The following is a 27990-nucleotide window of genomic DNA, read 5'->3' as shown; positions in this document are numbered from 1 at the left end:
GAAGGTGAAGGTAGGGGAGGCTCAGAGATGTGGCAGGTGGAGCGACGTAAGACTGACCAGGTTTTAAGGGCTCAGCTGAATGGCAGAGGGAAGGGCTGGGAGACAGCTCCACGGCACCGGGTCTGCAGGTACGCAGGGCAGTTTAGGGGTGTTTGGGAGACTTGGATTTCGTGACTGAGGTAAGTGAGATGTGAGGCGTGGCAGGATTGGTCCAATGTGGCCAACTCTGCTTCCCACACTTGTTACACTTGTACAAACAAGGGCCTTCCCTCTCCCAGTGTGGTCACTCACCCAACCATCACCACAACCTGCCTCAGACCTTTCAAGTTGGGGCTCAGGCTGCCTACTGCCTTTGACGGCTTGATTTGTTATAATATTCTCAAAATTCATTTGTTTGGCTTTAGTGCAGTTGAAAATGTCAGAAGCCTGGTATCTGGAGCTTAACTTTTTATTCAACCCTCCTGCTTGTAAGAGTTTTTTTTTTTTTTTTTTTTTTTTAATTGTGAACAGTGGATTCATTATAGAAATGAAGGAAGTTTACTTGCCAGTTGTAGAAAGGGTAATACCTGCAGATGGCTCAGGTGCATTGAGAAGTACATAATCACGGTATATTTTGCTGAATGTGTGACATTACCTCCACAATTCTGGTGATAGATGCCAGGTTTCTCCGGACTTGAAAGAGGCGTGTAGGGGGGGCAGGTGCCTGCCCTTCTTTCTTTGATGTTCCATTCTTGTAAATAATGAGTGGTTTGTCTTTGAACAAACTCAGCAGGTGAGCAGGCTCTTTGCCTTGGGAGACGCGGACCTAGAAGAGGGGGCATGAAAGAAATATAATACAAAGTACGATGAAAGAAGGGTGCATTTCTAAATGTGTTCTTATTTTTCTATTGTGAGAACAACAACTACAACAACCAAAAAAACCCACAAAAGTCAGGAGCAGGAGGAACAATGGTTGATTAGGTACAGGCTCCTGACAGCCCAGTAGGGCTTCCAGGTTCACCTAGCAATGCTCTGTCTCCTCAGACGCCATGTCCCTGAAACACCTTCTGCTTTCAGAAAGCATGAAGATGGAGTTTGTTTGTCTATGACTCCAAAAGAGAGAAGGCAAAAACAACAGAGTGCCAATATCTGTGACCTTAAATGAAAATCACTCTTCTTCCAAGAGCACCAGCATTTTACAGATACTTATGGATGTACTGGACTCACTTGGGTTTTGTATCTGATTCAGAAGGTTGAGATGTATGTTCAAATGCTTCAAAAAATAGGAATGACAGAAAGTCATACTATTTCTACAACCCCACAGGTGTGAGATGAAACCCTAAAAACTGGCAAAAAAATAAACTGAGCATATACTATTTACTTACCTATAGAAATGCCAAAAATAGATATGCTCAATATAAACCACTATATTTTTTTTATATATAAGGACTTTTCAAGGATAAGGAAATTGAAGAAAACAAATGGTAAATCATTTGCTTGATTTCACCTATCCCAATGGATTTAATTTCTCAAATAAACCATCAATGCTTTTTTTTTTTTTTTTAACATAAAGAGCTTGAATACTGGCTTAGTTCGCTACTTGTTCATTTGTTCTTCCTGTGTTAAAAGGGAACCATCTTGCCTCCCCTGGTCTTTTCCTAGAGGCCAGGTGAATGGGAATCTCTAAGAAACACTGAAAATAATGGACTTCACGAACACATCTCAACTGGTAGATATTCAAATAAGTGTGCAACTCATTATAAAACTATTTCTTCAGTCACAGTCGCAGATCTTGAGACGGGAAGGAGGGCATACTTAAAACTGTTTGCTTAGCATTTCATATAAACCATGAGAAAACATCAATTTCCAACAGATGTTGAAATTGCTTTACTGTGAAAGGAGAATAAGAGAAAGATAGGCAGATTAAATTTATTTTAAATATTATTAATATGCTCTACAAAGGAATGTTTATTTAGCAACCCAGGACTTCAGTTTTTTAAACATTATTAAACTACTGCCATCTAGTGATAAAACTAAAAATTACCATTTTGTTGTCAATTTAGGATTCGTTTAAACTCAGGGAAATTCATTAATTAGGTATGTCACGGAATCTAGTATGAAATATGGAACATGTGAGGCATTATGCATATCTGCAAATATGTTTTTGAATAATTTGGCAAGGAGTGCTTTAAAGATCAACTAAATGGCATAGATCAGTTCTTAGCCAGAAGTAATTTATTCAAAAATGAAAATAATACTTCATAGGGAAGCAAGATCTGAATGCAAATGAATTCAATCACCTTGTTAATAACAATTAGCAAGTTAATTTTTTAGAAAAACACTTAACATGCACTTTTAAATGGAGATCTAACTTGCTTTCTAAATCAGCTAACAAGTACCAAGTGGGAAAGAAAGCAGCTAAAACACCAAGGGCAGCCTTCTCTTAGATTTTATGCTCCAAAGTATCTGACATACCTGACTATTGCATTTAAAGAAACAATCACGTGTTATAAAGATCTGAAAACAAAACTTATCTCTTGTATACACAGAAATCTTAGCTCGCTCGACATGAAGCATGAGGAAGTTAAACAGACACAGCCCAGTAAAGGGAATGCTTTGTGAAGCTGTATCAGAAATGTTGTTGGCACCCACTGTCAGTTTGAAGCCCAGTTTGGAAGATACTTTTCCCTGAAGATGGGAGCAGACACCTCCCCAAAAACTGGCCAGAGAAAACACTCGGGCTGGCAGTGAGCAGCTCCAGCTATAAAGAGGCAGGAAGGGAACAGGACCAAAAGAGAGGGAAGGGGAGAAAGACCGATCTCAAGCTAGCTGTGGGGACAAGGGACAAACAAGTGCTACTGCCAGGTTTGACAAGAGCATAGACAGACATGTTGGAGCACTCTGGAGCGAAACAGGGCCCCCTGAAGTGGGATTTCAGTTTCAGAATAAGGAATTAAATAGGCAAATACCAAAGAATTTCCCATGGTTACTAAGGGTCCTGAAACAAGTAGCAGATCCTTTACCACAAGCATAAGAGGATCAATGGAGCTTGAGAAAAGAGGAAAGAAGGTTGAACCAAGTTGGAAACAGCCTCTTAGAAATGGCGAGGAAATCAAGAATGAGACAGTGACAAACTTTTATAATAATAAAAAGCCAAACTTTACCTCTTCCTACCCGCTTCTTTCCATCTCGGTCTCTCTCTCTACACAGACTAACACATTTGGACTTATGTGGCACGGTCATTTTGAATTTGGGTTCAGTCATTCTCAACAAATTATTTTTTTCTGTTCAAAATAAAGAATCCACTTCTCCCTCACACCAACCTTCCCTTTTCCCTTTCCCTTCTCCCCTTAACCTCTTATTTCTTCCTCCATGACTCACTTTCTCTCTCTCTCTCTCTCTCCTCCCTCCCCATCCCTTTTTTTCTCTCCCCTTCCATTTCTGTCCACCTCTTCCCCCTCTCTTGCACTTTCCCTTCACTTTCAAGTGTTGGACTTTGGTTCAGTCAAAATTCTAGTATCTAATAGAGAAAAATAAGGATCACTGCTCTCTTTCAAGTTTGATTTCAGTTTGCCTTTGTTAAACATAAGTTAGGCATGTTTGTGATTTGAGAGTGTGTTAAATATTGCTCCTCTTTTTAGCCTATTCACTAGAACTATTCACCCAGGATTGTTCTACACTGCTCTATTCATTTCCTATTGCTTCTGTAACCAATTGCCATTAACACATTTATTATCTTACCGTTCTGGAGGTCAGAAGTCTGAAAAAAGTTATAGGCTAATTTACTCTTGGGCTAAAATCTGGGAGAATCTAGTCTAGCTATCACAGAGCTATGCTACTTTCTGGAGGCCAGAAGTGTGAATCCATTTCTTTGCCTTTTCCAGCTTCTAGAGGTTGCCCACAGGGGCCCCCTTCCATGGTCAAAGCTAGCAACTGCCGTTGAGTCTTCCTCATGCTGCACCATCCCTGTAAATCTGCCAGTCTCCCTATTTCACTCTTAAGAACCCTGGTGACTACTCTGCCCACTTCACCCCCATTAGCCCCAGATAACCTCCCTATTTTTAGGTCAACTGATGAGCATCTGTAATGTCATCTCCAATCTCAAGTCTCCTTTGTCTTGTAACACGACGTATCCGCAGGTTCTCAGGGTTGGGATGTGCATGTGCCAGGGACATCATTCTATCTAAACTGTTAAACAACAGCAGGAAGTGACAACCCAGGCACAACAGTTTCAATGTCAAGTCACTGCCACTGACATATGGTATGATCCAATGTTCTTTTGGACTCTTAAATCAGTTAATAGTTTTGTATTGTCTTTATTTTGCTTTTGTTTGCTCCCTCTGTTTCAGAATATGAGAGAACTCCTATGGTAGGAGGGGAGAGACATTTAAATTCAAACGTAAAAGGAAGTTAATATTAAGAAAATGTCATATTCCCATCCTAACATGGGAGGGGAAGTGTACCTCGAAATTGAGCTAGCCAAACCTGAACCTGTGTGGACTTTGAGAATAAAAGTCATCCCAACCTGCACAGCCTGTCCTCCGAGGGACCGATCCAACTGGACTGTCAGGAAGGCAGATGTTGTCAGCTCATCTCTCGTGGCATTTGCTCCTTGCCTAGAGGAATGAAAGCAAAATACATTAAATGATCATTAAATTATACTTGTATTTAAGTTTTACAACCTTCTTATGTACGCATTTCAAGAAGACACTTTATTATGAAAGAGCAAGAAACCAACTGAATTAATGACTTGAGCTGTGAAAATTATTATGAGTTTGAAAGTATTAACACCAAGCCCTGAGTTGTTCTGTGTGTTTTCTAGAACTATATATGTAGACAGTTTTTATTCTCGCTTTAAAGGCACCTGTGAGCCACCAGAAGCATGTAACAGCTGTGAGGTGATGGCCCACTGCCTGGATGTGATATGTGCTATTTCTTATTCACATCTGTAGCTTCCCAAGTCTTCACTTCCTGCTTTCATTAAAATAACTGCTTTACATTTTATTTTTTATTCTAGAGGGCAAAAATTCAACCAACTAATAGACAATATCACCTAATTTTTGTCTTCAGTTTACTCATTTTTTTTCCCTTTGAGGATTTCAACCAGCTAACCTGAAAAATACCACCAAATTTTTTGAGACCTTAACAAGTACTCCGCTACTTATCTAGAATTCCTCTTCCTGTTCTTGCCAAAACTCCATGTTCCCATACACACAGATTCATACCAACTTTTTTTTATGGACCTATGACCCAGAAGGTCAAGTATTTCATTATAATCACAATATAATACAGTTGCTCTTGGTTTCTAATTTTGCTTTCTATGTTCAAGAAAAAGAAAGAAAGAAAGAAAATCTACAAATTTGTGTATTTAAAAGTTGATTTAATTCCAGTCTTTTACCCTTTAATTCTGCTTCCTGGACTTAGTGTATTATATCCCTGTATCAAAATTACCACATAAGCTCAAAAGTTGTTTAATTGAAAATCAGTCTTTAAGAGAACTACTTATTTTCTTTTTCTTTTGTGTGTGTGTGTGTGGCGGGGTGGTACCAGGGATTGAACTCACAGGCACTCGACCACTGAGCCACATCCACAATCTTATTTTGTATTTTATTTAGACACAGGGACTCAGTGAGTTGCTTAGCGCCTCTCTTTTGCTGAGGCTGGCTTTGAACTCATGATCCCCTTGCCTCAGCCTCTCAAGCCACTGGGTGCTTTATAGTTGTTCATACTAATGGGATTTGTTGTTACATATTTATACATGCACACAATGTAACAATATAATTTGACCAGTATCACTCCCCAGCACTTTCACCCTCCCTCCTCTCCTCCCGCCCCTTGGTCCCCTTCCTCTACTGATCTCCCTTTGATTTCCATGAGATCCGCCCACATCTATCTTTTCCTTTTCCTCTCTGGCTTCCACATAAAAGAGAAAACACACAACCTCTAACCTTCTGAGTTTGATTTATTTCACTTAACATAATGGTATATACATGGGTATGCATATCACTGTAGTATGATGACTTTAATTATTTAGGATAAACATGGAGGAGTGGTATACTGGGTCATATGGTGGCTCCTTGCCTAGTCTTTTGAGGAACCTCCATACTGATTTCCATAGTGGTTGTACTAATTTACAATCCCACCAACAGTGTAAAATGTCCATTTTTCTCCATATCATCTCCAACATTTATTATCATTTGTACTCTTGATGATTGCTGAGGCCAACTTCTTAACAGTTTGCATATTTGTCTCATTCTTTCCATCCCTGAATTCAGTCTTCATTATTATTCAGCTGTACAAGTCTAATAAATTCCCAGTGGCCTTCTTGCCTCTAGTCTTCCCCTATCAATCCTTTCCTTAGATGTCAACCAGAATAATTTCTATAAAGGGAAAACCAATCATGTCATTTCCCTGTGCAAACTCTTTGAGTGACTCCCAATTCCCTGAAAACACACTTTATCCTCCATAGCATGATTTACAAAGTCATTCACAAATTGGCTCCTTCTAATTTCTCTAGTTTTAGCCTTTGCTCTCTAGATGTCTTCACTAGTAGATTAGATTATACTTTTCCCTGCATTTCTTGGAACAACTTCCCTCTTCTCTTGTCTATCTGGCTCTACTTCTGCTCACACTTAGCTGTCACTTTTAGAAGCTCTTCACCAATCCTCTGGAGTGAATTGAGATGTCTGACTATAATTCCCCAAAGATCACTCAGCTTTGTCTTTTCTTAAAATCCTTTACATTACATTAAAAATGTCTGTCAAGCATCTGCTTCTCATTAAGTGTAAGCTCCTCAGCACAAAGATCATTTTTTGCTCTTTTCCATCACTGTATCTCCTACAACTAGCCCAATCTCTTGCACATGAAGTGCACAATAAGCACTTTCAAATGATACAATAACTACTACATTTAAAATCTGTGACCCCATTTAGTCTGTTTTAGTTATGCCACAGAGGTATTTATATGGATTGTAAATTGTTATTTTCTGAAATTATTCTCTTGAATTGCTTGTTTGGTCTTCTTTTTTTGATCTAAGTGCCACAATGAAATATATTTTTTATACTTAAAAGAAAATTAACGGCTTGGAGGCTGAGGCAGGAGGATTGCAAGTTCAAGGCCAGCCTCAGCTACTTAGCAAGGCCCTAAGCAACTTAGCAAAAGCCTGTCTCAAAATAAAAAATAAAAGGGGCTGGGGGAATAAATAGTTCAGTGATAAAGCAACCCAGGGTTTTGTACCCTTCCCCCACAAAAACAGAGAAAGAAAGTGAGAAAGAGAATTACAAGAAAAATCATGAAACAAAATGAAAGAAAAATTAGTTAACCAGGAACGATTGATTTATCCCTATAAATATTGTGCTTTGCACAAACACTTCTGAATTAAATTTTAGAAGAGGAAATTGCAAAGAAAGGACATAACTCCATGGGGACAGCTATACTCAGAGACAGAGTGGGAGAAACCTAAGGATCAAGGTTTGAAACATTGTTTTGCCGGTTACAACAGTTGTGCTTGTGGGTGAAGTTACTAAGCAAACCTATCTAACTCCACTAGCTTTTTTTTTTTTTTTTTCAGTAAAAGAGACAATATATGGAAATAACTAGTACCTTGCTAAACAAACATGCTACTCAAACAATGGTTGCTAGTAAGATGACTTATTTAGCTCTTAACCATATACATTCATCTTGGGCAGGATATGGAGTGACAGGGGAGTTAGTGGTTCTCATTAATAATTGTGTACATTAGAATCTCAGGAGTCCCACCACCTGAGATTCATTTATTTCATGTGGGGTGAAGGCATTGAGATTTGTGAAAATTGTCCAGATTATACCAGCATTCTGCCTTGTGTTTAGAACCACTGCCAAAGCAGTTCCTATCATATACAAATCACTTGTAGACTTTGAGGCCCCACCTTTGACTTGCTAGAGTATTTTCACAGAATCTGCTCTAGTGAGTCAAAGATGACACCTCAAAGTCCACACTTCTAAGCTCTAGCAATGCTTCTGGTTGCCAGACTACCCGTCGTCAGTATCATCCCATCTCCTGAACTTGATTGTACTTGAGGCACCGAGCAGCATGAATGGTCAGACCATGGGGACAGATGTGACTGTGTCATCTGGTGTGAGGCTCGTTACCCATAGAGACCTGACAAGCCTTAGAGACTGCCACTACCTGTAAAGTCAAGGTAGGGTCCTATACTCTCCACCCACATGTCCCAGCTTTATGATCTTTCTGGAGAATTAGTTTTCTTCCAGTCTTCTCAGCAATGTTCTATTTTTTACCTGATTTTACTTAATAAAAAGAGAAGGAACTTCATATTTTATAGGATTTTTTTCAGAATCCCTATGCTTTAAAATCACCTGGCATAGGGTAGGCATGTAAGTTACTTGGTTGGACATTTGTCCCTTCCCCCTTGAGCAGGACCTCTGACTAAGTAAGTAAACCCCAGCTTCAATTCACTCAAATCACTATGCAAAACCTTGACGATGGGACCACACTGGCATCTTTTCTCCGTCACTCTTATGACTTTGATGGAGACAAAGAATAGGGATGCATTACTTTGAGGTCTCTGGAATGTTTGATTCAATCACAACTTATCCACCCCCTCCCCAGGTGGCCATCCCCAAGTCTGCCTCTGTGCAGTTTTGTAGCTCCAATCAGGATGGATGTCTGTCAATTTTAACAATAAGAAGACATGGTATACAACACTAGCCACTCTAGTACTAGCCTGCATATAAAATGAAATATTGAACCACATAACCCATAATAGAACACCACTATTTAGGATAACAAAACTTTTTTTCCTAGACTAGAGAAGATGACTTTGATCTAACCCCTACTGCTTGTGGACAGCAGATACCAGTAAGAAGCACGTTCAAAAAGATACAATATGCATGCTACACAAATCTCTCTGGGGTAACTACAGGAATACTCTACACTGTACTGCATGAAATTTAATACTTCGGAGCAAAATCTGGCCCCTGTGGAACTTGAGCTCTTGTGAGAGAGTAAACTTACCACGTGTAGATAATCTGTCCTCTGTGATAAGTGTAGAGGATAATGTAGCAGTCACCACCATAGAATTGACCATAGGAGTTTGGGTCAATTTGAACCCTACCATTGTTTTCTACACGCCAAATCTGAAAGAAATGGAATAGACATACATTATTCAAATTTTCTTGATCTAATAATGCTTTTCATAGGCTTTAACTTACTTTTAGTTTAGGCCTATTATTAAATAACTTTTAAATTATTTTCATAACTAGTTTACAAATCAAGCAAAGGGGAAAAGAATGATCAAATCAACAATTTGTTGACTTTTTAAGCACTTCTATTTCTTTTGTTTCCTCCACAGTATTTAATTCAGTTCTGAGACTGTTGATTAATAAATAATTATTATTTCATCAATTAGTGAAAATAGCATGACACTCTAGTAAAGTACCAAATAATACTCAGCTCAGAAATTTATCCCTTAACTTTATAGTGAATATTTTTCATCAGTTGTGAAATATTTTTCTTCTTCTTCTCTGTGCATTAAGATATGAGACAGCTATTTTCTTAGATAAAAGTTGATAGACTGGGACCAAATGCTAATATTCTTTCAATGAATCAACAAGATTCACATTGAAACCTAACCCCTAATGTCATTAGATCATGAGGGTGAATCTTTCATGAATGTGATCAGTGCCCATATAAAAGGGACACCAGAGACTTCTAACTCCTTTTCCACCATGCAAAGACACAGTGAAAAGACAGTTGTCTATGAAGCAAACCCCAACAAAACACCAAATCCATCAAAACCTTAACTTTCAATTTCACAGCCTCCCAAACTGTGAGAAATAAATGTTTGCTGTTTAAGCGCCCAGGCTATGCTATTTCTGCTATAGCAGCCTGAACACATAGAGACAGATGCCAGTAATATGAATTCCATTTTTAAAAGGCACCACATAGGCATAAAACCGAAAAGATCCAACAGGGGATAAAAGTAGGCAGAACCTCCTTATCTTCATCACAGATTAAAGATACCAAGTAGGAGAGATGAGAGTTGTAGAAAACACCAAGGAGTTACCAATAGGACTGCCGGGCACTGCATGTACACACAGGCGCGCTCACATACACATCCTCCTGCCTAGGTCCGGGGAAGGAGCCGGACAGCACCAGGCTTTGAAATATGGAGATGAGCAAGTGGAAAGGAAAAAAGCAGTGCTTTCAAAGAGAAGCCTTCCCATGTGTCTGGTGGGAAGAGAGTGGAGGAAAAGCAGCAGTATCACCCACGAAACCCAGAAACCCAGACAGTCACTGGATTTCAGCAACCCTGAGGTGGCACAGGAGGGCATCTCAGAGATGCTGTGGTCTGAGATGGAGACTGCATCAAGGATACAGTTGGTCAAGGGCCCTGTGATCATGCCAGCTAGGCTAAGTACCAGAAAGGATGTCTAAGCAGGAGAGAGTTCTAGACGCAGAAGACCATGAGGGATACATGACCTCCTCCGTCATGGGTTTGTGCAGCTTAGATTCTCATTTTATGCCTTTGAAAAGAAGGAAGATTATTCCTTACATTTCTTGACTACACAGTTTTGTCCCAGTACTGGGGTTAAGCTCTAAGATTAGTGGAGAGGTAAAATGTTTAACTCCTGTTCTCAAGGAACTGCTGAGAGGTCAAGGGAAAATCTGTAAGTCAATGAACAACTCTGTGATACTTATGTGATAAATTCTGTGAACAATATCACAAGTTGAACACTGAGAAAGGTTGAGAGGAGGCTTCTCAGAAGACCCACAGCAAATGACAGGCTGGAGCTGCCAAGGAGAGTGGGAGGTTAGCAGAGGGAGGGAAGAGTGGGAATGCTGCCAGATGCAAGGGGAAGAGTCAGATTCCCAGGCACTGAAGGGTGGAGAGAGAAGGGAGCAAGGGTCCAATTCCTGAAGGCCTCACAGGCCCAACTGATGAGGGGTATTTTCAGGCAGACTGAGAAAAACTATGAAAATATTTTAGAAGGGAGTGACATCATCCAGTTCATTTAGACAACTAAAGAGTGGATTGAATGTGAAGAGATTTTCAGCAATTTTTAAAATCTAAAATGGAACGATCAACAAACTCATTTTGAATACTCAATTATCTGGTTTTAGAACACTTGAGTGCTCAATTTGCTTTTATAAATGCCTCCAGTCTATAGTCAAACCACCCTGAACACACCCAATCTCATCTATAAATGCCTCGTGTGTGAGGGGGTGGGAGTGAGGGTAGTCACTACACTCAAAGCAACAAGCCCTCACTGCACAACCTCGGAAGTGGGCTTTCTGGGAGACAAAGCTGTTCCGGATCAGGAAGCAAGAAGTCTGTGTTCTGGGCCAGGTCTCTAAGATGGTAATGAGGTGAACTTGCACAAACCACCTAACTTCTCAGGGTCTCAACACACACATATGTAAAATGGGCAGTGAAGATGAGACAGTATCTCTTCCAGTTTTAACTACCATGATTTAGTGTACCATCTTGGACTATCTTTATTGCTATGTAAAATTCACATCTTAAAATGTTTGTAGTTCCCTATATTATGTTACATCTATTATATATATCATATTATAGATATTATATTATAAAGCTATAGTCCCACACATACTGGCATAAATGGGTTCAATAAAAAAAAGAAAAAAAAACAAAAAACAGAAACAGGTATATAAATACCTCCACTTTGCCAGAACCATCATCCACCATGTTGTGCTGAGCTGCCATCTGCGGAGAGCTGTGTAATTTTGAGGCATCAAATGGAACCTGTTTTATTCGAGCCACTTTCTCTGTGACATATACTTTCCCAAAGCCATCACTCTGATCTTTATCTTTCCAGTCCTTAAAGAACTGTTTGAAGATTGGTGTTTCACCCCCTTCTGGAAGAACCTGAATCTGAAATTTAAAATAGTGACACCACAGTATTAGATAAGAAAATATGAGATTATGGAAAAACATTAGTAATAGAGTAAGACCTAAAGAAATCAAACTACTGTCCTGGTTTCTGTGATTACAGATGTAAATTTAGTAGTCTGTGAAGCCAAAATATTCAAGCCTGCTTTTTCTCAAAATTAAAGTAATTGGCACTGAATTTTAATGTTTGAAATAAGAATCAACCTCTCTCATATGTTATCACTGTAGTCTAATAAGTTTGACCATCTATGTTAGGTTCAGAGAGCTATAACCTGGAAGAAATTATCTCATCATGTTACATGTGTCATAACATAAAAATGAAGACAGTAGTTGAGGCTGAGAGATTCAGAAAGGAAAAGAGTAACCAGCCAGTATCTCAGCTGATTTTGATGAAGATGAATACTACCTGGGTATTAGCCCTGTTCTGTACAACCTACTCTAAGGGACAAATGATAAGTGCTCTTAGTTAAATTTACTGCACTTGATTATCCTGAATTAAAGGCTGTGAAGCAAGTGAATGTGCTTTCCTCCTCATGTAGCCCTGACCTGCACCAACTGCAGAATCCTAGCTACCACACAGATCAGTACTAGGTGTGTAAGGCACAAGAGTGCACACGCTCAAGTGGAGAAAGACACCATACACACATATTACATTCTAGCAAATTCTTCTGCAAGTTCTGTTTAGATGTTATAACTCCCATGTTTACATTTTTTCCCAGTCAATTCATCTTCACACATACTTGGGTATTGGTGGAATAATTCATTTGCTCTAGAAATTCTTCAGCTGTCTTCATTGCAGCATTCCTCTCCTGGGGATTAGCATCTTTACCTAAAATACAAGGGAAATTAAAGAGAAAATTTCAGAGAGGAAGAATATGACACCATGAAGAAATACTTGTGTAACAAAAACAAATATAATTTAATTTAACTATAGCAATGCCAGAATGGCAAAAAATTTTAATTTTAAATTTAGTACATTAAAAACATTTAATAATACAGTTATAGACTATTTGTAAAGAGATTCTTTTTATGCTGTCCAACTGCTTTAATTCCATAATCCCTGCTAAATAATGCTAGTAGGAGGAATAGAGTTACATTGTAGGTGAGATATTTACAGATCATTTCTCAAAAGGCAGACTTTCTTTAAAAAATCAAAAAGATGTTTTATTTCTCCTTTCAAGGAAATAGCTATACATCTGAGACGCAGCAACAAAGTCAATGGCATCTTTTACCTTTCCATACGAAAATTTGCTTTGCAGCACCATAGTCTAAAATGAAGCATTCTTCAGAAAGCAGCATGGCCATGGAGAAGGGGTTCTCTTCAGCCACCTTAGTCACCTTCATGGATCCACTTGCATCTGAAACCTAATACAAAGACCAGGAGCTCCATTTTGGGCAGATACTAATATTCTAAAATTACATGAAGGTGATGGTTACACAACTCTGTTAATGTAATAAAACTTAACTATCCACTTTAACAGTGTGAACTTGAGCTGAGGTTGTAGCTCAGTGGTAGAACACTAGCCTATCATGCATGAGGCCCTGGGTTCAATCCTCAGCACCACATGAAAATAAAATAAAGGTGCTGCGTCCACCTGCAACTAAAAATATTTTTTTTAAAGTGTGAACTTTATGGTATATACATTATGTCTTAATACATTAACCATGACAAAGAGACAAAGCCTTCTTTTTTTGTGTTTTTTGAAGTTCTTTGTGGGGTGGAAAGGAATACTATTAAAGCATTAAGCTCTGATACTAGTTTAAACATTAGAAAATAATAGTGATAATAGCAACAGCTAAGGTTTATTGGGATTCTTATATGTACTAAGCATCATGTAATGAACTTTACATAATCATTTCTTTTCAATTTTAGAGCAAGTGTTTCAAGTAGATAATGATCTTACATTCACTGCATACACACACAAAAAGCTGAAGCATAATATTCACTCAGACCAGTTACTGAGTGCCTATTATGTGGCAGGTGTTGTGCAAAGAAGGCCTTGATGGACTTTAGTTCATGCATACAGACTGTTCAGTGTAGGTGCTGCAATTTTACTATATTCTGTCAAAATTATCAAAGTAAACAACTTCTGTCATATTTGGAAGTAGGACTATTTTAAATTTGCAGGTGGTTCTACAAAATCAAAAGTGATATCCATGTTTGGATCAGAATGCACCAAAGTTAGCTTGTTGGCCATAACCACCTGAACACTTGTTAAATATGCAGGTTCCAGGGCCCTCCCTAAGTCAGTGGTGGAGTTTTGCAGCACCAGGGTAGAGTTTGAATTATGCATTTTTAAAAAGCACCTCAGGTGGCGCTGGAGTATAGCTTAGTTGGTAGAATGCTTGCCTTGCTTGCACAAGGGCCTGGGTTCAATCCCCAACACCACAAAAAAAGCACCCCAGGTGATTCTACTTCAGTGTCTTTTTTAGCAACCCCAAGTTATGTTCGAATAGATTTTGTATTTCAGATGTGTGTAATGTGTTATAGTTCCAGTAGAGGGAGCTATGGTTCAGAATTAACATTTGCCTTTTTAAAAATATTACTATAATCCAAAATGTTGTTCAAAGGGGTATGGTTTTGATTGATGATGTGAAATAAATGATATTTCTGAGGCTTACAAATTTTTTAGAGATAGTAATGAAACTACAGACTATTTAGATAATAATTTCTGTATAGCTCATGCTAAAGTTATCAGTATTGAGCAGCAAATGATCATATTTTCCTTTGCCATCTAGGAAGAAAAGAATCCACTTCCTCATTGTTAAAAGCAAGTTTATGTTACACAAGTTAATAACTCGTTCTTCATTTAAACTATAGCATTTCTGAGCTAGAAAGTCCCTTATGGAGCAGCAAATACAGCTCCTTCCTGTTAAAGATGAAAAACTACTAAATTCTGCAGAAAGATAATGATCTGCTCTGAATCATTTGCTTAGAAAGTTGGAAGGGGAGGAAAACAAGCTACTTAGCTGGTGTGTCTTGTGTTTTGATTATCCTCACCAGCCATAAAATTATGTAGTCGGAAGGTTCCTGAGCAATCATCTAATATAATCAATCAATCTCTCTCTCTCTCTCAATCAATCTCTCTCTCTCTCTCTCTCTCTCTCTCTCTCTCTCTCTCTCTCTCTCTCTCTCTCTCTCTCTCTCTCTCTCTCCCTACCCATTCCACCCTCTTCAGATAAGAAAATTAAGACCCAGAATGGATGTGTCTTGCCCACAGGCATGTATCCAACCTTTTGCTAGAAAGTTGACATGGAACTAAGACTTGTCAGTACCCAGGAGAAGGCTGGTTTTACCCTGATTCCTTCCAGCTGATTGATTTGAGAGTTTCATCCTCTTGTAACAAAGAAAGCCTTTCTATGACTGAAGAGGACATTTAAAGTAAGGTGAAGATTTTATCAAGAATTCACAAGAAAAAGCTTAAAAAATATTGTATTCCATAAAGGAAACTTTTTTTGAGTGAAACATATCACAATATATTGTTATGAACTTGTACAGTAACACATCTAAATTTATCTAAGTCACAGCAGTAAGTTCATTTATTTGCTGTTTTAATAAAAATACCAAAAGTAATAAAAATAATAATTTTAACAAATATACATGAGCAAAGAATTGGTGCGACCTACACATGTACTGGGCAATGAGGAGAGTCATTTCCTACAGCAGGGTCCCTCCTTACAGGCTCCACCCACATCCAGCTCAGTGGAAATCACAGATCTGCATCCCAGGGAACTCACCATGTAGAGCTTGGCCATCCTCCTGTTATTTATGTCTGCTATGGTGTCGTCATCATTGTCTCCATCGGGAAGCTCTGGTTTTGCCCCTAAAACCTGGAACAAGTGAACAACATGAAAGATAAAGTTCTGTCACTAAAGAATGCAGAGTTTAAAAAAATAGTGTCATTTTACATTTATAAAGACATCAATTATAAAACACTTGAAATTTAAATTACCAGGCTCACATACTTCTCATCAATTTGTACACCATAGGTTTTTTTCCCATGGGTCAAATCAGCCAATGGGGGCTGGGGTTGTACCTCAGCACTTGCTTAGCACATGTGAGGCACTGGGTTCAATCCTCAAAACCACATATAAGTAAATAAAATAAAGGTATTATGTCCATCCACAACTAAAAATTATTTTTAAAAAAATTCAGCCAATGGTACTAAGTAAACAAACACTGAGTTTGTTGGGTGGTGATGAGAATCTCCAAGAAAGCAAAATCTGAAATTTGAAAACATAGGTGCCCAATTTTTCAAAAAATAGCAAGAATTAATTAAAATTAGTTTTTAAATTCAGCTCTACAATAAATTTCTTTTGTGAGCTCTGCTTCTAGAAATAGTCTATAAGTTTCATTAATTCATTATTACAAAGATTTGGGTTAAAATTGCTATTTGAGAATAAAATATCATTGTTACTAAAATATAGGGAAAAAAGTACATAATAATGCTTTGATGCATGATGACCATAATCATGCTTTACACTTCATGCTAATCACTGGGCCAGGAATGTAGTTCAACAAGTATTTGTCATATTAATAAATAAATGTATTTATCCATTCTTTGTATATATGATTCAATCAAAAAGTCAAGAAAGTGTTTGGTAAAAAATACATTTGAGGGTTGGGGATATAGCTCAGTTGGTAGAGTGCTTGCCTTTGAAGCACAAAACGCTGGGTTCGATTCCCAGCACCACCAAAAAAGAAAAAGAAAAATACATTTGAGTTATGGAACCAGACTAGGTGTCTGTCAACAGATAAATGGATGAAGAAAATGTGGTATATACATACACAATGGAGTTTTACTCAGTCATAAAGGAGAGTTGCAAGGAATTTTCAAAGGGGAGGAAGGGAATCTCATGAAAATAGAAGGGAAACCAACAGAGTAGAGGAAGGGTATTGAGAGGGAGGGCAGAGGGGAGAGTCTGGGGCAACGACATGTACCAAGTTATGCTATGCCAAATGAACCACACTGATTCATATGTATGAATCATATATATCACATATATATGTATATACAGAATGCACTAATTAAAATAACAATAACAATAATGGAAGATCAGTAGAGTAGAGGAAGCAGATCTGGGGAGGGAGGAGGGCTGAGAAAAGGAGGGTCCTGGGGAATGAGAATGTTATGTGCATGAAGGCATATGGTATAATGAATCCCACTATTATGCATAATTACAATGCACCAATAAAAAGGAAAATATATTTGAATCTGCTTTGAATTTTGTACTAAAATAGCAAAAATATGTATCCAAGCATTTTAACTAATTCATTAAGTTAACTGAAACAAATACTATAGAATGTTTAGAACAGAAATAAAACAAACTTCTTTTAAATAATGTGATTCTAAATAATACAGCTATAAGCTCAAGTTCAGAAGTGGAAAGAAGGTATTTAGATCCAATAAATATTTAATAAAAATGAATTGTTTGCATAATGCATTTCATATTCAATAATCCCTATAATATACTATATCGCATTAAAATATACACCATTGAATATCTAATAGTAATAAGTGTATATAAATCTCATCCTTACAGAAGTATGGGTACAGTCTCAAGTTTGAAAATACACCAACTTATCCTCTGGGAACATGACATCTTTTTTCACTTAGTAACAAACAAAATGTTTTGATTCTCTTTCATGCTAAATGACTATAATAGAGGTTTTTTTCCCTAAAAGTAAGATATTAACAAAAAGTAAAACACTTGCAACCAAAAGTTGTTTTCATTAACATTTATAGTTTGGTAGAATAATTTATAAGAACTATCAAACACCTCCTTAGGTACTCTTTGTAATTCTACTCCAACCAACACAGGAGATTGGAATAAACAGTTGGGGTTAAGGACACATCTAATAATGGGAAGTCTCCCAGGGGGCCAACTGAGGCTGGGATTTTGAGTACACCCTAACTTTTAATTTTCAATAATTCCCATGTTTCCCAGGTATTTTAATTAGCCTCACAAAGGACTACCCCAAGGGAATTGAACCAAAGAGATTATGAAAAACAGGCTTAATTCCAGGGCAAAGGGTTATGGTTATATTATCAGGTATCTCTAAGGATCATTTAAAAACTTAGTTCAACAACTGTGCATTTACTGAACCCCTCACTGGGGAATATAAATGAGTTTCCAGCCATCTTGCCCAACCCTTAAGGATTTTACACCCTGCCTAGAAAGAACAAAATAACTAACTACACATGTTCACTTTATCAACAGTGCCATTCATTTTGATCTTTGAAACAAACTGTCAATACAACTTTTCTTTTTCTTTACAGGTAAGATCATGCCTAAATTCAAAACAGTTTCATTTGAGGTTGCCGTGTGATTGGCATTTCTCTCATATAGTCCTTTATATGTGGAATAATGCAAAATTGACAAGATGAAAGGGCAAGAAAACAAAGAAACTTTAATTTGAGGGTGTTCCATAAAAACTTTATTGATTGATGTAGTCATGGCCTGTCATTCAAGCTTGGAGCCCCCTTGTCTTTCAATTATTTCCTGTAAGTTTCCATTTTAAAGTGTCATTATCATCTAACATGTTCCTAACTGAACTCATTTTCTCAAAACTGGCCATTCTCAATTCATTTGTTTAAGCATCTCTATTCTCTGCTCCACCTGGACTTAAATTCAGTTTTGAATACTTCCTCTCCTCCACTTTGAATCTCCTGTCCACTTAGTCATTAAATTATGCTATGATAATGCTTAGTCACTGGTTCCTGTCTAACTCTTCCTTCAGACCCTAGTGAAGGTTTTTCCCTTCTGTCATGGGTTAGTTACTCCTGTCAATTTGTTGCTGCCTTCGGTCTCACCTCTAAAAGTTACCTGTGCACTGGCTGGAAGGCCCTTTACTTCACATTTCTCCTGTTTTAAGAATATGGCTCTAGATCAAATCCTGCCACCTGTATGAAACTAAAGGACATCATGCTACATGAAACAGGCCAAACACAGAAGCAAAATACTGAATGATCTCCCTAAAATGTGGAATCTACAGTTGAACTCATAGAAGCAGGGAAGGACAGTGCGTGATGTTGGTCAAGGGTACCAAGCTTCAGTTATAAGATGAGTAAGTTCTGGAGACTTAACATACAGCATGGTGACCATAGTTAAGAATACTATATTGTATACTTGAAATTTGTCAAGAGAGTACATCTTAAATCTCTCTCTGACACACATGCAGTAGCTATGTGAGGCAGTTGGTATATTAATTAACTTGACTGTGGTAATCATTTTACCATGTACATGTGAAAACATCACGTATTAAATATGTCCAATTTTTATTTTCAAATATACGTCAATAAACTTGAAACAATTTTAAGTTAAAAATTAGAAAATTTATATCTTGTATCCGCAACAGTAGTTCTTAAACTTCCATTTACTCAAGCAACTTCTGGGTAACTTAAAATACAGACTCCCAATTGCCAGTTATAAAGTTAGTATGCCTAGGATGAGGATCAGTAATCTGCATTCCAGATGATTCTGAACTGGGTGCTTATTTTACAGAGCCAAAACTCCTCTGTGTGGATCTCAAGGCTCCTCTAAAGGCTGGGTGTTATCCATCCTCTGTTATTTATTAGCCTTCTCTCCCTAGTCCCCTTCTCTAATCGGCTGATGCTCTCAGTGTCCCCTGTGGGAGCCTTGCCCTTTCCTTCCCCTGGGCCTTCCCTAATGCTGGATTCAACTTCTACCTAGGTTGACTGGATAGAGCAGAAGCAAAACTGAGCAATTAGTCTTGGTTGGTTCAGGTAATTATAATTAAGACCATAACAGTTACTGTTGGTTGAATGAGTCACATACTGGATCAGGAGCTCTAGACATATGTCATTTCATCTTTATAGGATCTACCATGTGCCAGACACAGTTATTCCAATCTTAAAGAAAAGGGTGTTGATGCTCAGAGGTGAAATGATAATTTCACAGAGCTGAGAAGTGTTGAGGCCAACGTCTCCACACAAATTTCTCTAATGCCACCTCACTCACCCTCAGAATAACTGGCTGCATACTTCCCTAACTCAAGGAAAATTGGGCAAGTTTTCTAAGTGGGCAAAATGATTCTTTCTTTGGATGGTGTCTAGGGGACCCTTCCAGTGCCCTGATGCTACAGGAGTCTGAACCTTTCCCTTAAATTATTTCCTAGTTCAGTAGAAGGTGGATGGCATGAAATTTTTGTTCACGGAGATGCACAGGAATTTTGTCTGGTAGAGATGAAAGTAATGTTTGCCCTGTACATCAACTAGCAAATTAATATCAACACTATTGTTCATACCTGTATCTTTTCTTTTAATTCTTCTTTGAACTATCTTACTGATTCCCTCATTAACAAAAGAATTAAACATGATATTTATAGTCATTTTATATTTGCATGAGATTCATGATTTACTTTTTGGAAACTACCCTTTTACCTAGAGTATTGCTTTTGTATGAACTACATACATTGGAATGTATGTATATATTTATTATCTTTCACTGGATATTATATGTATTCAGCTAATACTTTTAGTGCCATTATGTGCCATGCCACAGACACTTCTTGAGTTTTATTTAGCAGAAGCTTATATATTGTGAAGCACCAGATACTATTGTAGGTATTTTCCATTTATTAAGTCAAATCATCTTCATGAACCTCTGAGTTGGCACTCTTACTATCCCCCTTTACATGTGACATAACAGGCTAAGTAATTTGCTCAGGGTCATACAGCTAATAAGTGACAGACAGGATTTGAACCCTGATGCTAAAACACCTTGCTTCCTCTGCCAGGTCCTTCCGAAGGTCTTCTTCACTTAAATTATTCAGTGTCTGAAGATAAGTAGAAGTTGCCTCATGGCAGAGATTGTACAGGGATGACATTTAGTTCTCCCATTCAGACTGACCAATACCAGCAATTACACTGTGCAGTGCACATTCTGTTTGGAATGGTTATGGTGTTTGCCTTCATCTCCATGTGGCTTTGTTTTCACCTTTCTATAATCCCTATTGCCTTCTCCCTGGTCTTCTTAGTCCACACTCTGTTGTGCTCATTAAAGTCAGAGACAGGGAAGGTGTTTTATCAAGACAGAGTATAAGAGTGTTGTGTGGAAAAATAGCCCTTAGAAGAACAAATAACAACAGTCGACAAACATGAAATAGCTACCAAACAATACAAAATAAAACAGCAACACTTCTTTACATTGTCAATGATGGAGAGAAAACTGATACTATCTAGTGTTGGCAAAGATTTGGTATTCTACCAGGCACTCTCCAGTGAGTGAGAAGGAAAACACTAGAAAGTGATTTAGCAGTAGCTAACAGAAACCTTAAAAGCATGCCAATTATTCAACTTGTTAAATCTATTCTAGCAGTTTGCTCTAAGGAAGAAACTGAAAAACATATAAAGTAGTAACTCAGTGACTGTTTGTCACAACAGTTTATAATATTTGTAAAAGTGAAAAACATCTAAATGCCCACATGCAAGGGATTAAGTAAATAAATTACACTACATCCATATGATGGAAAACTTGACAGACACTAAAATATTATGAAAATTATTTTATAATAAGGAAATGTTCATATTTCAAGCAAAAATTTAGACTGCAAAGTATTATCTGCAGTATGAACTCTTTCTCATAAAAACACAATATGTATACAAAAACACTAAAGAGAAGAAAGAATTTGCTTCTTTTTTTCCTCAGAACTTGGGGTGATTTTTTTTCTCTGTTATAGTTATCTATGTTCCATAGAATTTCAATAATAAACATATATTTCTTTCCTTAATAAACAGAATTGTAAAAACTTTTATTAAACAAAAAACACTAAGCTCTTGCTTCATTTTGCTTTTTCCCTCCCATCAGAATAAACGAATAGGCATCTCCTTACTTCCAAATGCAGTAACTATTACTTGATTTTAACTTACAATCTACCTTAGAGTTCCCAGGCCACTCAATTCATAGGATGGTAACTATTATGAATGGATTCCTAATGTTCTAGGCATTTGATCAAAGAAATATGTGTTATATGAAAACTGAGTGGTCCAGGGTCCTCAAGTCTCCAGCTAGGAACTAAGTAGTTGCTAAGATTTCCATTGCTATTTTGTTATAGATATATGTAAACAGAAAAAAAGGAATATTCTCTTTCTTGGCAGTAAAATAATGGAAATGTTTAGCAATATAAGAAATTAAGGAAGTTAGAAAGTTGTGGAAATATAATTTTGTTCTCTGCCTAAATCAACCTTCTTTTATGCTACTCGCTCTGTCTCCAGCAAGAGTTCATTTCCAAGTAATTGAGAAGAAATATATATAAAATAATTAGAGCAAATGAAGAATTCTAGCTTCAGATGCACCATTCTGTGACTCAGAATCTCTTGGTTCTTCTGGCATGTCTGCCTTAGGACTATGCTTGGCTGTTTTATTTATTTATTTCTCCTATATGATCCAGGGTGGCTTTTTTTTTTTTTCTTTCTTTCAAAACTCAAGGCCTATGTGAAAAAATTTTTTTTTCTTAAATAAAGAAGGACCAGGAAGGGGCCAGGGTTGTAACTCAGTAGTAGAGCACTTATCTAGCACATGTGAGGCCCTGCATTTGATCCCCAGCACCACAAAAAACTAAATAAACAAAATAAAGGTATTGTGTCCATCTACAACTCATTTTTTTTAATAAAAAAGAAGGACCAGGAAGTTAAGAAACAAATTGTTGTACCCTTTTAACCTAGTTTTCATAACCTGGACATCTGTTTTTATTTATTTTTAACCTTTTAGCCACCCATCCTATTTTGGACATGAAATTCCAAAATTTATACTCTTGGTGGTTCTCAACATGAGCTTTCCCTAACTTACAAAGATAAGTCAAGATGTTTGTCCACCTTATAGCAAGTATTTGAAGTACATCACGAAAAGGGAGATAATATGTGACCTAGAGAAGGACAATATATAATTCAAAACTCCAGGTCACTGTTCTTAAAAATGTTGCAAGTTGGTGCTAAGTCCCATGAGCATAGAGGGTCTTAGATGCTTCTTGAGAACTCTGAGAGAGACGTAGGACCAGTAAGTACCATGATGATCCTAGCTTGATAGATTAGGAAAACAGGGCTGAGAGAACTTAGGCATTTGCCCTTAGATCATCTCATAAATACTACAATAAGGATGTAAATCCTGCGTCTTCTAAACTCCAACTTAGGGGCTCCGCATGTGGAAAATGAGGTATCCTATTCTTATCTTAATCATTTTCATGTGGGTGGATCTCCTATTTTCATGACAAGCAGAGTAAACACTAAGGTTCCAAGAGAGCAAACATTTTAACTACTCAGTAATTTCTGTCTTATTTTTCTTCCCTAACTGAAAAACAATCAGTAGATTGCAAGCATATGGAGCATAGAATAAATTGCAAACATGAAATGAGCCCTTGTTATGGTATATTTACTTGCTGCAAGGCATTTTGTGTCTTGGGTAACACAAATATTTGATAATAGGGAAGATCCACATTGATATAAAACCCAGGCTCTTCTGAGGAAGGGCTGTGTCCCCCTGTCACCAGCTCCACCCCATCTGGACATGAGATCCCAGCCTTTGCTTTCTGCTCTCTCAAGTGATGTGCTTCCCTGTCTCTAAAGTATTTTATCCCTTTAGTGATACAGCAAATAAAGAGAAATTTGGTAATCAGGTAAAGGTATTTCTGAGGAAGGAAAGCATGTGATTTGATATACAAGCTTGGATACAAGGATAAAGTGCCTGCAAGAGGGTGAGCTACCCAATCATTGAGTGCACTGCTCTCAACAGAACTTTCTGCAGCAATGAAAAGTCTGTATCTGCACTTTCCAACACAGTTGTCACTAGCCAGTTGTTTCTACTGAGCCCTGAAATGGGGCTAGTACAACTGAGTAGCTGAATTTAAGAAAGTCGACTTAAAAGTCACTCTAACATAGAAAGCTAACTCATAAGTTATTCAAATATCTCAGCCAGAACGCCAACTTATGAAACCACAGCAGTTGCCACTAGCTGCATATTAGAACCATCTGGGAAATAAGAAAAGAGAATGTCTGCGGGAGATTCTGGTTTGTTTACGGTATTGAAGACCAAGCACCGTTCATTCAAAGAGCCCTCTCGGCCTCGTTTGATTCAAGCTTTGGTGGCATCAGCCTTGCCAACCTAGTTCACCCATGGCAACCATCAGAGCAGGCCAGTCAAGCACATCTGATGTTCACGTTAGCTTCCATGGCACAACTCCCCTGGGTAAGTTATCAGGGTCTGGTGATCTGGAAATTGCTTCAGAGCATATTTCAGGAAAAGATTTTAGACCATCTGCCTTTTCTGGTAAGATCTCAAGCCAATTTGGACATTTCTATCTGATCAGAGCTTGAATGCACGCTACCAACATTTGCTTTTGTTTCCTCATTTCTGTGGCCCACACCCCTGTCTTTTTGACACACCCTTCATCTGGTAGGATCAGGGAGCGTGGACTAGAGAGTGGACAACTTCAAGGCTCTGCAATCCTGTTTCCACATTGAAAGTGGTGTAATAACTAATAACACTCAATTGCTATGAGTGAAATTATGTATGTGAAGGGATTCCTACTATCACTGGTGTATCATGAGAACTCAATAAAAGCTAGGTTTTCCATATTTCTTCCCCCTTACAAATGTAGAGTCAAATCTTCCCCTGGTCAACCCTCTTTTACATGACTCTGCACATCCCTGATATAATTCTTTGCATTATGATTCCACCATTGAACTTCTTACACACATCTCTTTATGGACTTACACTTCCTCATTATTTGCTCATATCTTGATCTAATGATTTCAATAAGCAATCTATCTTTTGTGACAGTGTAACCTTGTCAAATCTTATATTTTAGATTAAAATTACAAATTGATGTCGGATTCCTCTCTAAGCAAAACTTAAAGAAGAGTCTCATGTGCAATCAGCAAAGGACTCAATGATAATGCTCAGAAAAAGAATAGAATGTAATTTCTTCCCTTGAATTTTTCTCTACTATTACAGTATCATGATGCCATTAGCTTGGGTTTTAAAATTAATTTTCTCACCCTGCTATATGTTTGAATCTCATTTCCCCAAGTAGTCTTGTACATACGACCTTATGTTGAGACAGGATATAGCAGTGATGTAAGCTTTATTCAAGGAGTTTATATGGCATGCCAGCCCTTGGAAGACAGGGCTGGGTATAACTGTTGACAAGTGAGCTGTGGACCCCGCTTCCTGAGAGCTGGGTTTCAGTGCATGATGCTTTATGGGTTCACTTGTCCTTGCTAAACGCCAGCGTGAGCAGGAGCTGCTAGGGCAGTCCATAGAGAAGCATTCTGAACTGCTTCCAAATGTTCTGTAAGTTATTTCACTCTTAGGCAAAATAGAGAAGAGGCAGTGCATGTTTAATTTATTTTTAACCCCGAATCTATGAAAATGGCCTATAAGGATTCTCGGATTCATCAACGTTTAGCTAGTATCTGGTGCACAAAAGACCACACTACTACTCTCCAGGCTGCGACCTCACCATAACATTCCTGGGCTCCTTACCGCCACGATTTCTTGCTTTTTCCACCAACTTTGAAGATTACTAGAGGAAAAATTTTAAGTTCGAGAAAGAGAGGACTGGAGAAGAAATTGTTTTTTTCTTCCAATTTCTTCCTTTGTGATAGAAGATAAAGAGCCACATCGGGTGTCCCTATCGTGAAAACATGAACTAAACTTCCAAGAGCATTTCTACATGGGCCCTCATCACCATTGACAAAATACACACATTTACACAAACTTATTTTCTTTTTCTTCTATCCAAGAGGAGGAAAACAAACCTGATTTACATACAACAGTTTATTAGACTTCCTACATAATCCAGAAAATTTTTATGCACCAAAATTTAATTGAGCAAACTAAAAATGGCTAGTATGTACTCTGTGATGATGGAAAAATATTAGCATGCCTTTTACCTTGACTCTAATGCCTCCATAGAAAAGCTGACTGAAGACAGTAAGAGGAGGGGGAAAAAGGGTCACACTAGTCCACTAAGTTCAAATGCTGTGGTACTAAAACTATAATTATGATGGTAATATATAAAATAAGATATAGTTATCAAAAACGTATGAGAAGATTTTTTGAGGTTATATAATACTTCACAGCAGACAGGATTGCCAATGTTCTGTATTTAAGAATGTAAGGTCCTGAAGGAAGGCCACCAAGTGCGATTCACTGATCTCTAATGCTCATTCCCGTCTGGACAAGTTATGTAGCCTCTCTAGGACTCACTTTTCTCATCTATAAAGTGAGGATGGAGCAGACACTGTTAGGCAGAGCCCTTGTTCTACCTGAGAGGTCATCTGTACTTTGTATCTTAAAGGGGACAGTTTTCTCCTCTTTGTCTGAGGGCATCATCTGGCCGTGGGGTCGAACATGTCCACCATGAGGCATGCTGGGACTTCTAGACAATAAACATTCAAAGAACGACCCTTGGGCTGGGGATGTAGCTCAGTTGGTAGAGTGCCTGCCTCGCAAGCACAAGGCCCTGGGTTCAATCCCCAGCATCGCTAAAAAAAAAAAAAAAGAATGACCCTCCAGTAATGAGGGAAGGGAGTTACTGGCTAAATCCTGTAATTATCTCAGTCTTCCAACTTTCAAGGGTGCTCCACAGCACCTTAGGGACCCTCTGGGACAGACAGCCTGTCGTCTGCCACAGTGAATCACTTATTAACACACTGTCACCTCAGTTTACTCCCACTTGATGCTTCCAGGATCAACTCCCAAATAACAACCTGCCCAAGTACTTGTGTCAGAGTCAGCTTTGGGAGGGACACCACCTAAGACCAGCATTATAAATGTATCCACATTACAGGACTACTGTAAGAATTAACAACTCATCTTATAAGGCGCAGGGAAGGGTGCATGCAGGTTATAAGGTAAACACTGAATATTTGTCATGGTGATGGTTGTTACCTCCACTACTGTGAATAAAATCCACATCCTGGATCATGTAATTCCTACATTAATGATAATAAGCGCTTGCATGCTATCAAGAAAAATATATCCAAAAAAGTTGAGTGAAAGAAAATCAGCCTACTAGTGAGCCATTTGCCTTTACCCCTCGAAATCAAGATGAGAGAAATAATGCCATCACCTAGCAATGCAGTTCCATGAGAGTGAATAGCACAGTTCAACTGTAGTGCATCTGATGCCTGCTGTTTTCTTTTTTGGTTGTACCTTTTTCATAATTATTAAAAAAAAAAAAACAAAAACAGGGGGGGATTATCCAAAACAAAGAATTTCCTATTAGTTTCCATTAAGCAGAATACTATATTTACATGAACAAATTATGCTTTCCTGACAAAGTCATTTTAAAATCCTTTTTATAAATACATTTTTTTCAAAACAATGTGACTTTAATGTTTCAATGCATTAAATATCCTTGTGACCAAATAGCAGTTCTAATACCAATGGCCCTAATTTGCATAAGTACTGTCCACATAACCCACTATGATTTTTGGCTGTGGAAAAGCAGTATATTTAGAAGCACAATTTAGATAGTCTCCATTTCAGGGAGTTCTCTCTAGTATACATGTATATTTCCTCTTGACATTAAATGAAAATTCATTATAAAATAAACACCTAAGATAAGTGACTTACTGGATCTTGAAAACTCAACCTTTCAATAACTGCACTTGGCTAATATTTAGCAAGATATTAGAGGAAAACAATATAAATTAATATTATTGTTTATTATTATATACTTAGAAACTATTAATTTATAAAATGAACATAAGGAATTGTGAATCATTCAGTAAGTCTTTTATCCTTTTGAGATCTGAATTTGGTTAATTCTGAGCACATGGGACAAAAATTTATCTAAAATTACTGAAAAAAGTTTTATTATTAGTTTTTATTATGCATTATCATTATTACTATGACAAGAGAGGGCAGGAGCTACCCATCCTAGTGTAATATTTGTTAGTTTATCTAGCTTAATATTTATATTAGTTTATCAATTCAAATACACATTTTGTGGGGCCAAGTTCCATCCCTCTCCCCTGTACTGTTCATTCAATCCACCTGTCTTGGAACTGCATTACACTGTTGTTATTTTCTCACTTCTGCTGCACACTAAAAGGGAAAATTACTCATTCAG

General features: G+C 37.7%; 1 protein-coding gene and 1 non-coding gene across 2 annotated transcripts in view; one reads left to right on the top strand and one right to left on the bottom strand.

The window, feature by feature from the left end:
* The window catches only part of Scin (scinderin), a 72988-nt gene that overhangs the window by 10845 nt on the left and 34153 nt on the right, over positions 1-27990 (bottom strand). The window contains exons 5-11 of the mRNA XM_047561533.1: positions 15630-15722; positions 13124-13256; positions 12632-12720; positions 11658-11873; positions 8993-9114; positions 4505-4595; positions 635-805 (exon numbers count right to left, since the gene is read on the bottom strand). Of these exons, the coding sequence (XP_047417489.1) occupies positions 635-805; positions 4505-4595; positions 8993-9114; positions 11658-11873; positions 12632-12720; positions 13124-13256; positions 15630-15722 (915 nt within the window). The remainder of the gene's footprint in view (positions 1-634; positions 806-4504; positions 4596-8992; positions 9115-11657; positions 11874-12631; positions 12721-13123; positions 13257-15629; positions 15723-27990) is intronic.
* Trnaa-cgc (transfer RNA alanine (anticodon CGC)) lies at positions 26329-26401 on the top strand. Its single transcript has one exon. It is a non-coding gene; the product is annotated as a tRNA-Ala (tRNA).

This window comes from Sciurus carolinensis, chromosome 8 (assembly GCF_902686445.1).
Source record: "Sciurus carolinensis chromosome 8, mSciCar1.2, whole genome shotgun sequence".
Lineage (NCBI taxonomy): Eukaryota > Metazoa > Chordata > Mammalia > Rodentia > Sciuridae > Sciurus > Sciurus carolinensis.
The sequence above is the reverse complement of the archived record's forward strand: the minus strand, read 5'-3'. Positions and strand labels throughout refer to the sequence as shown.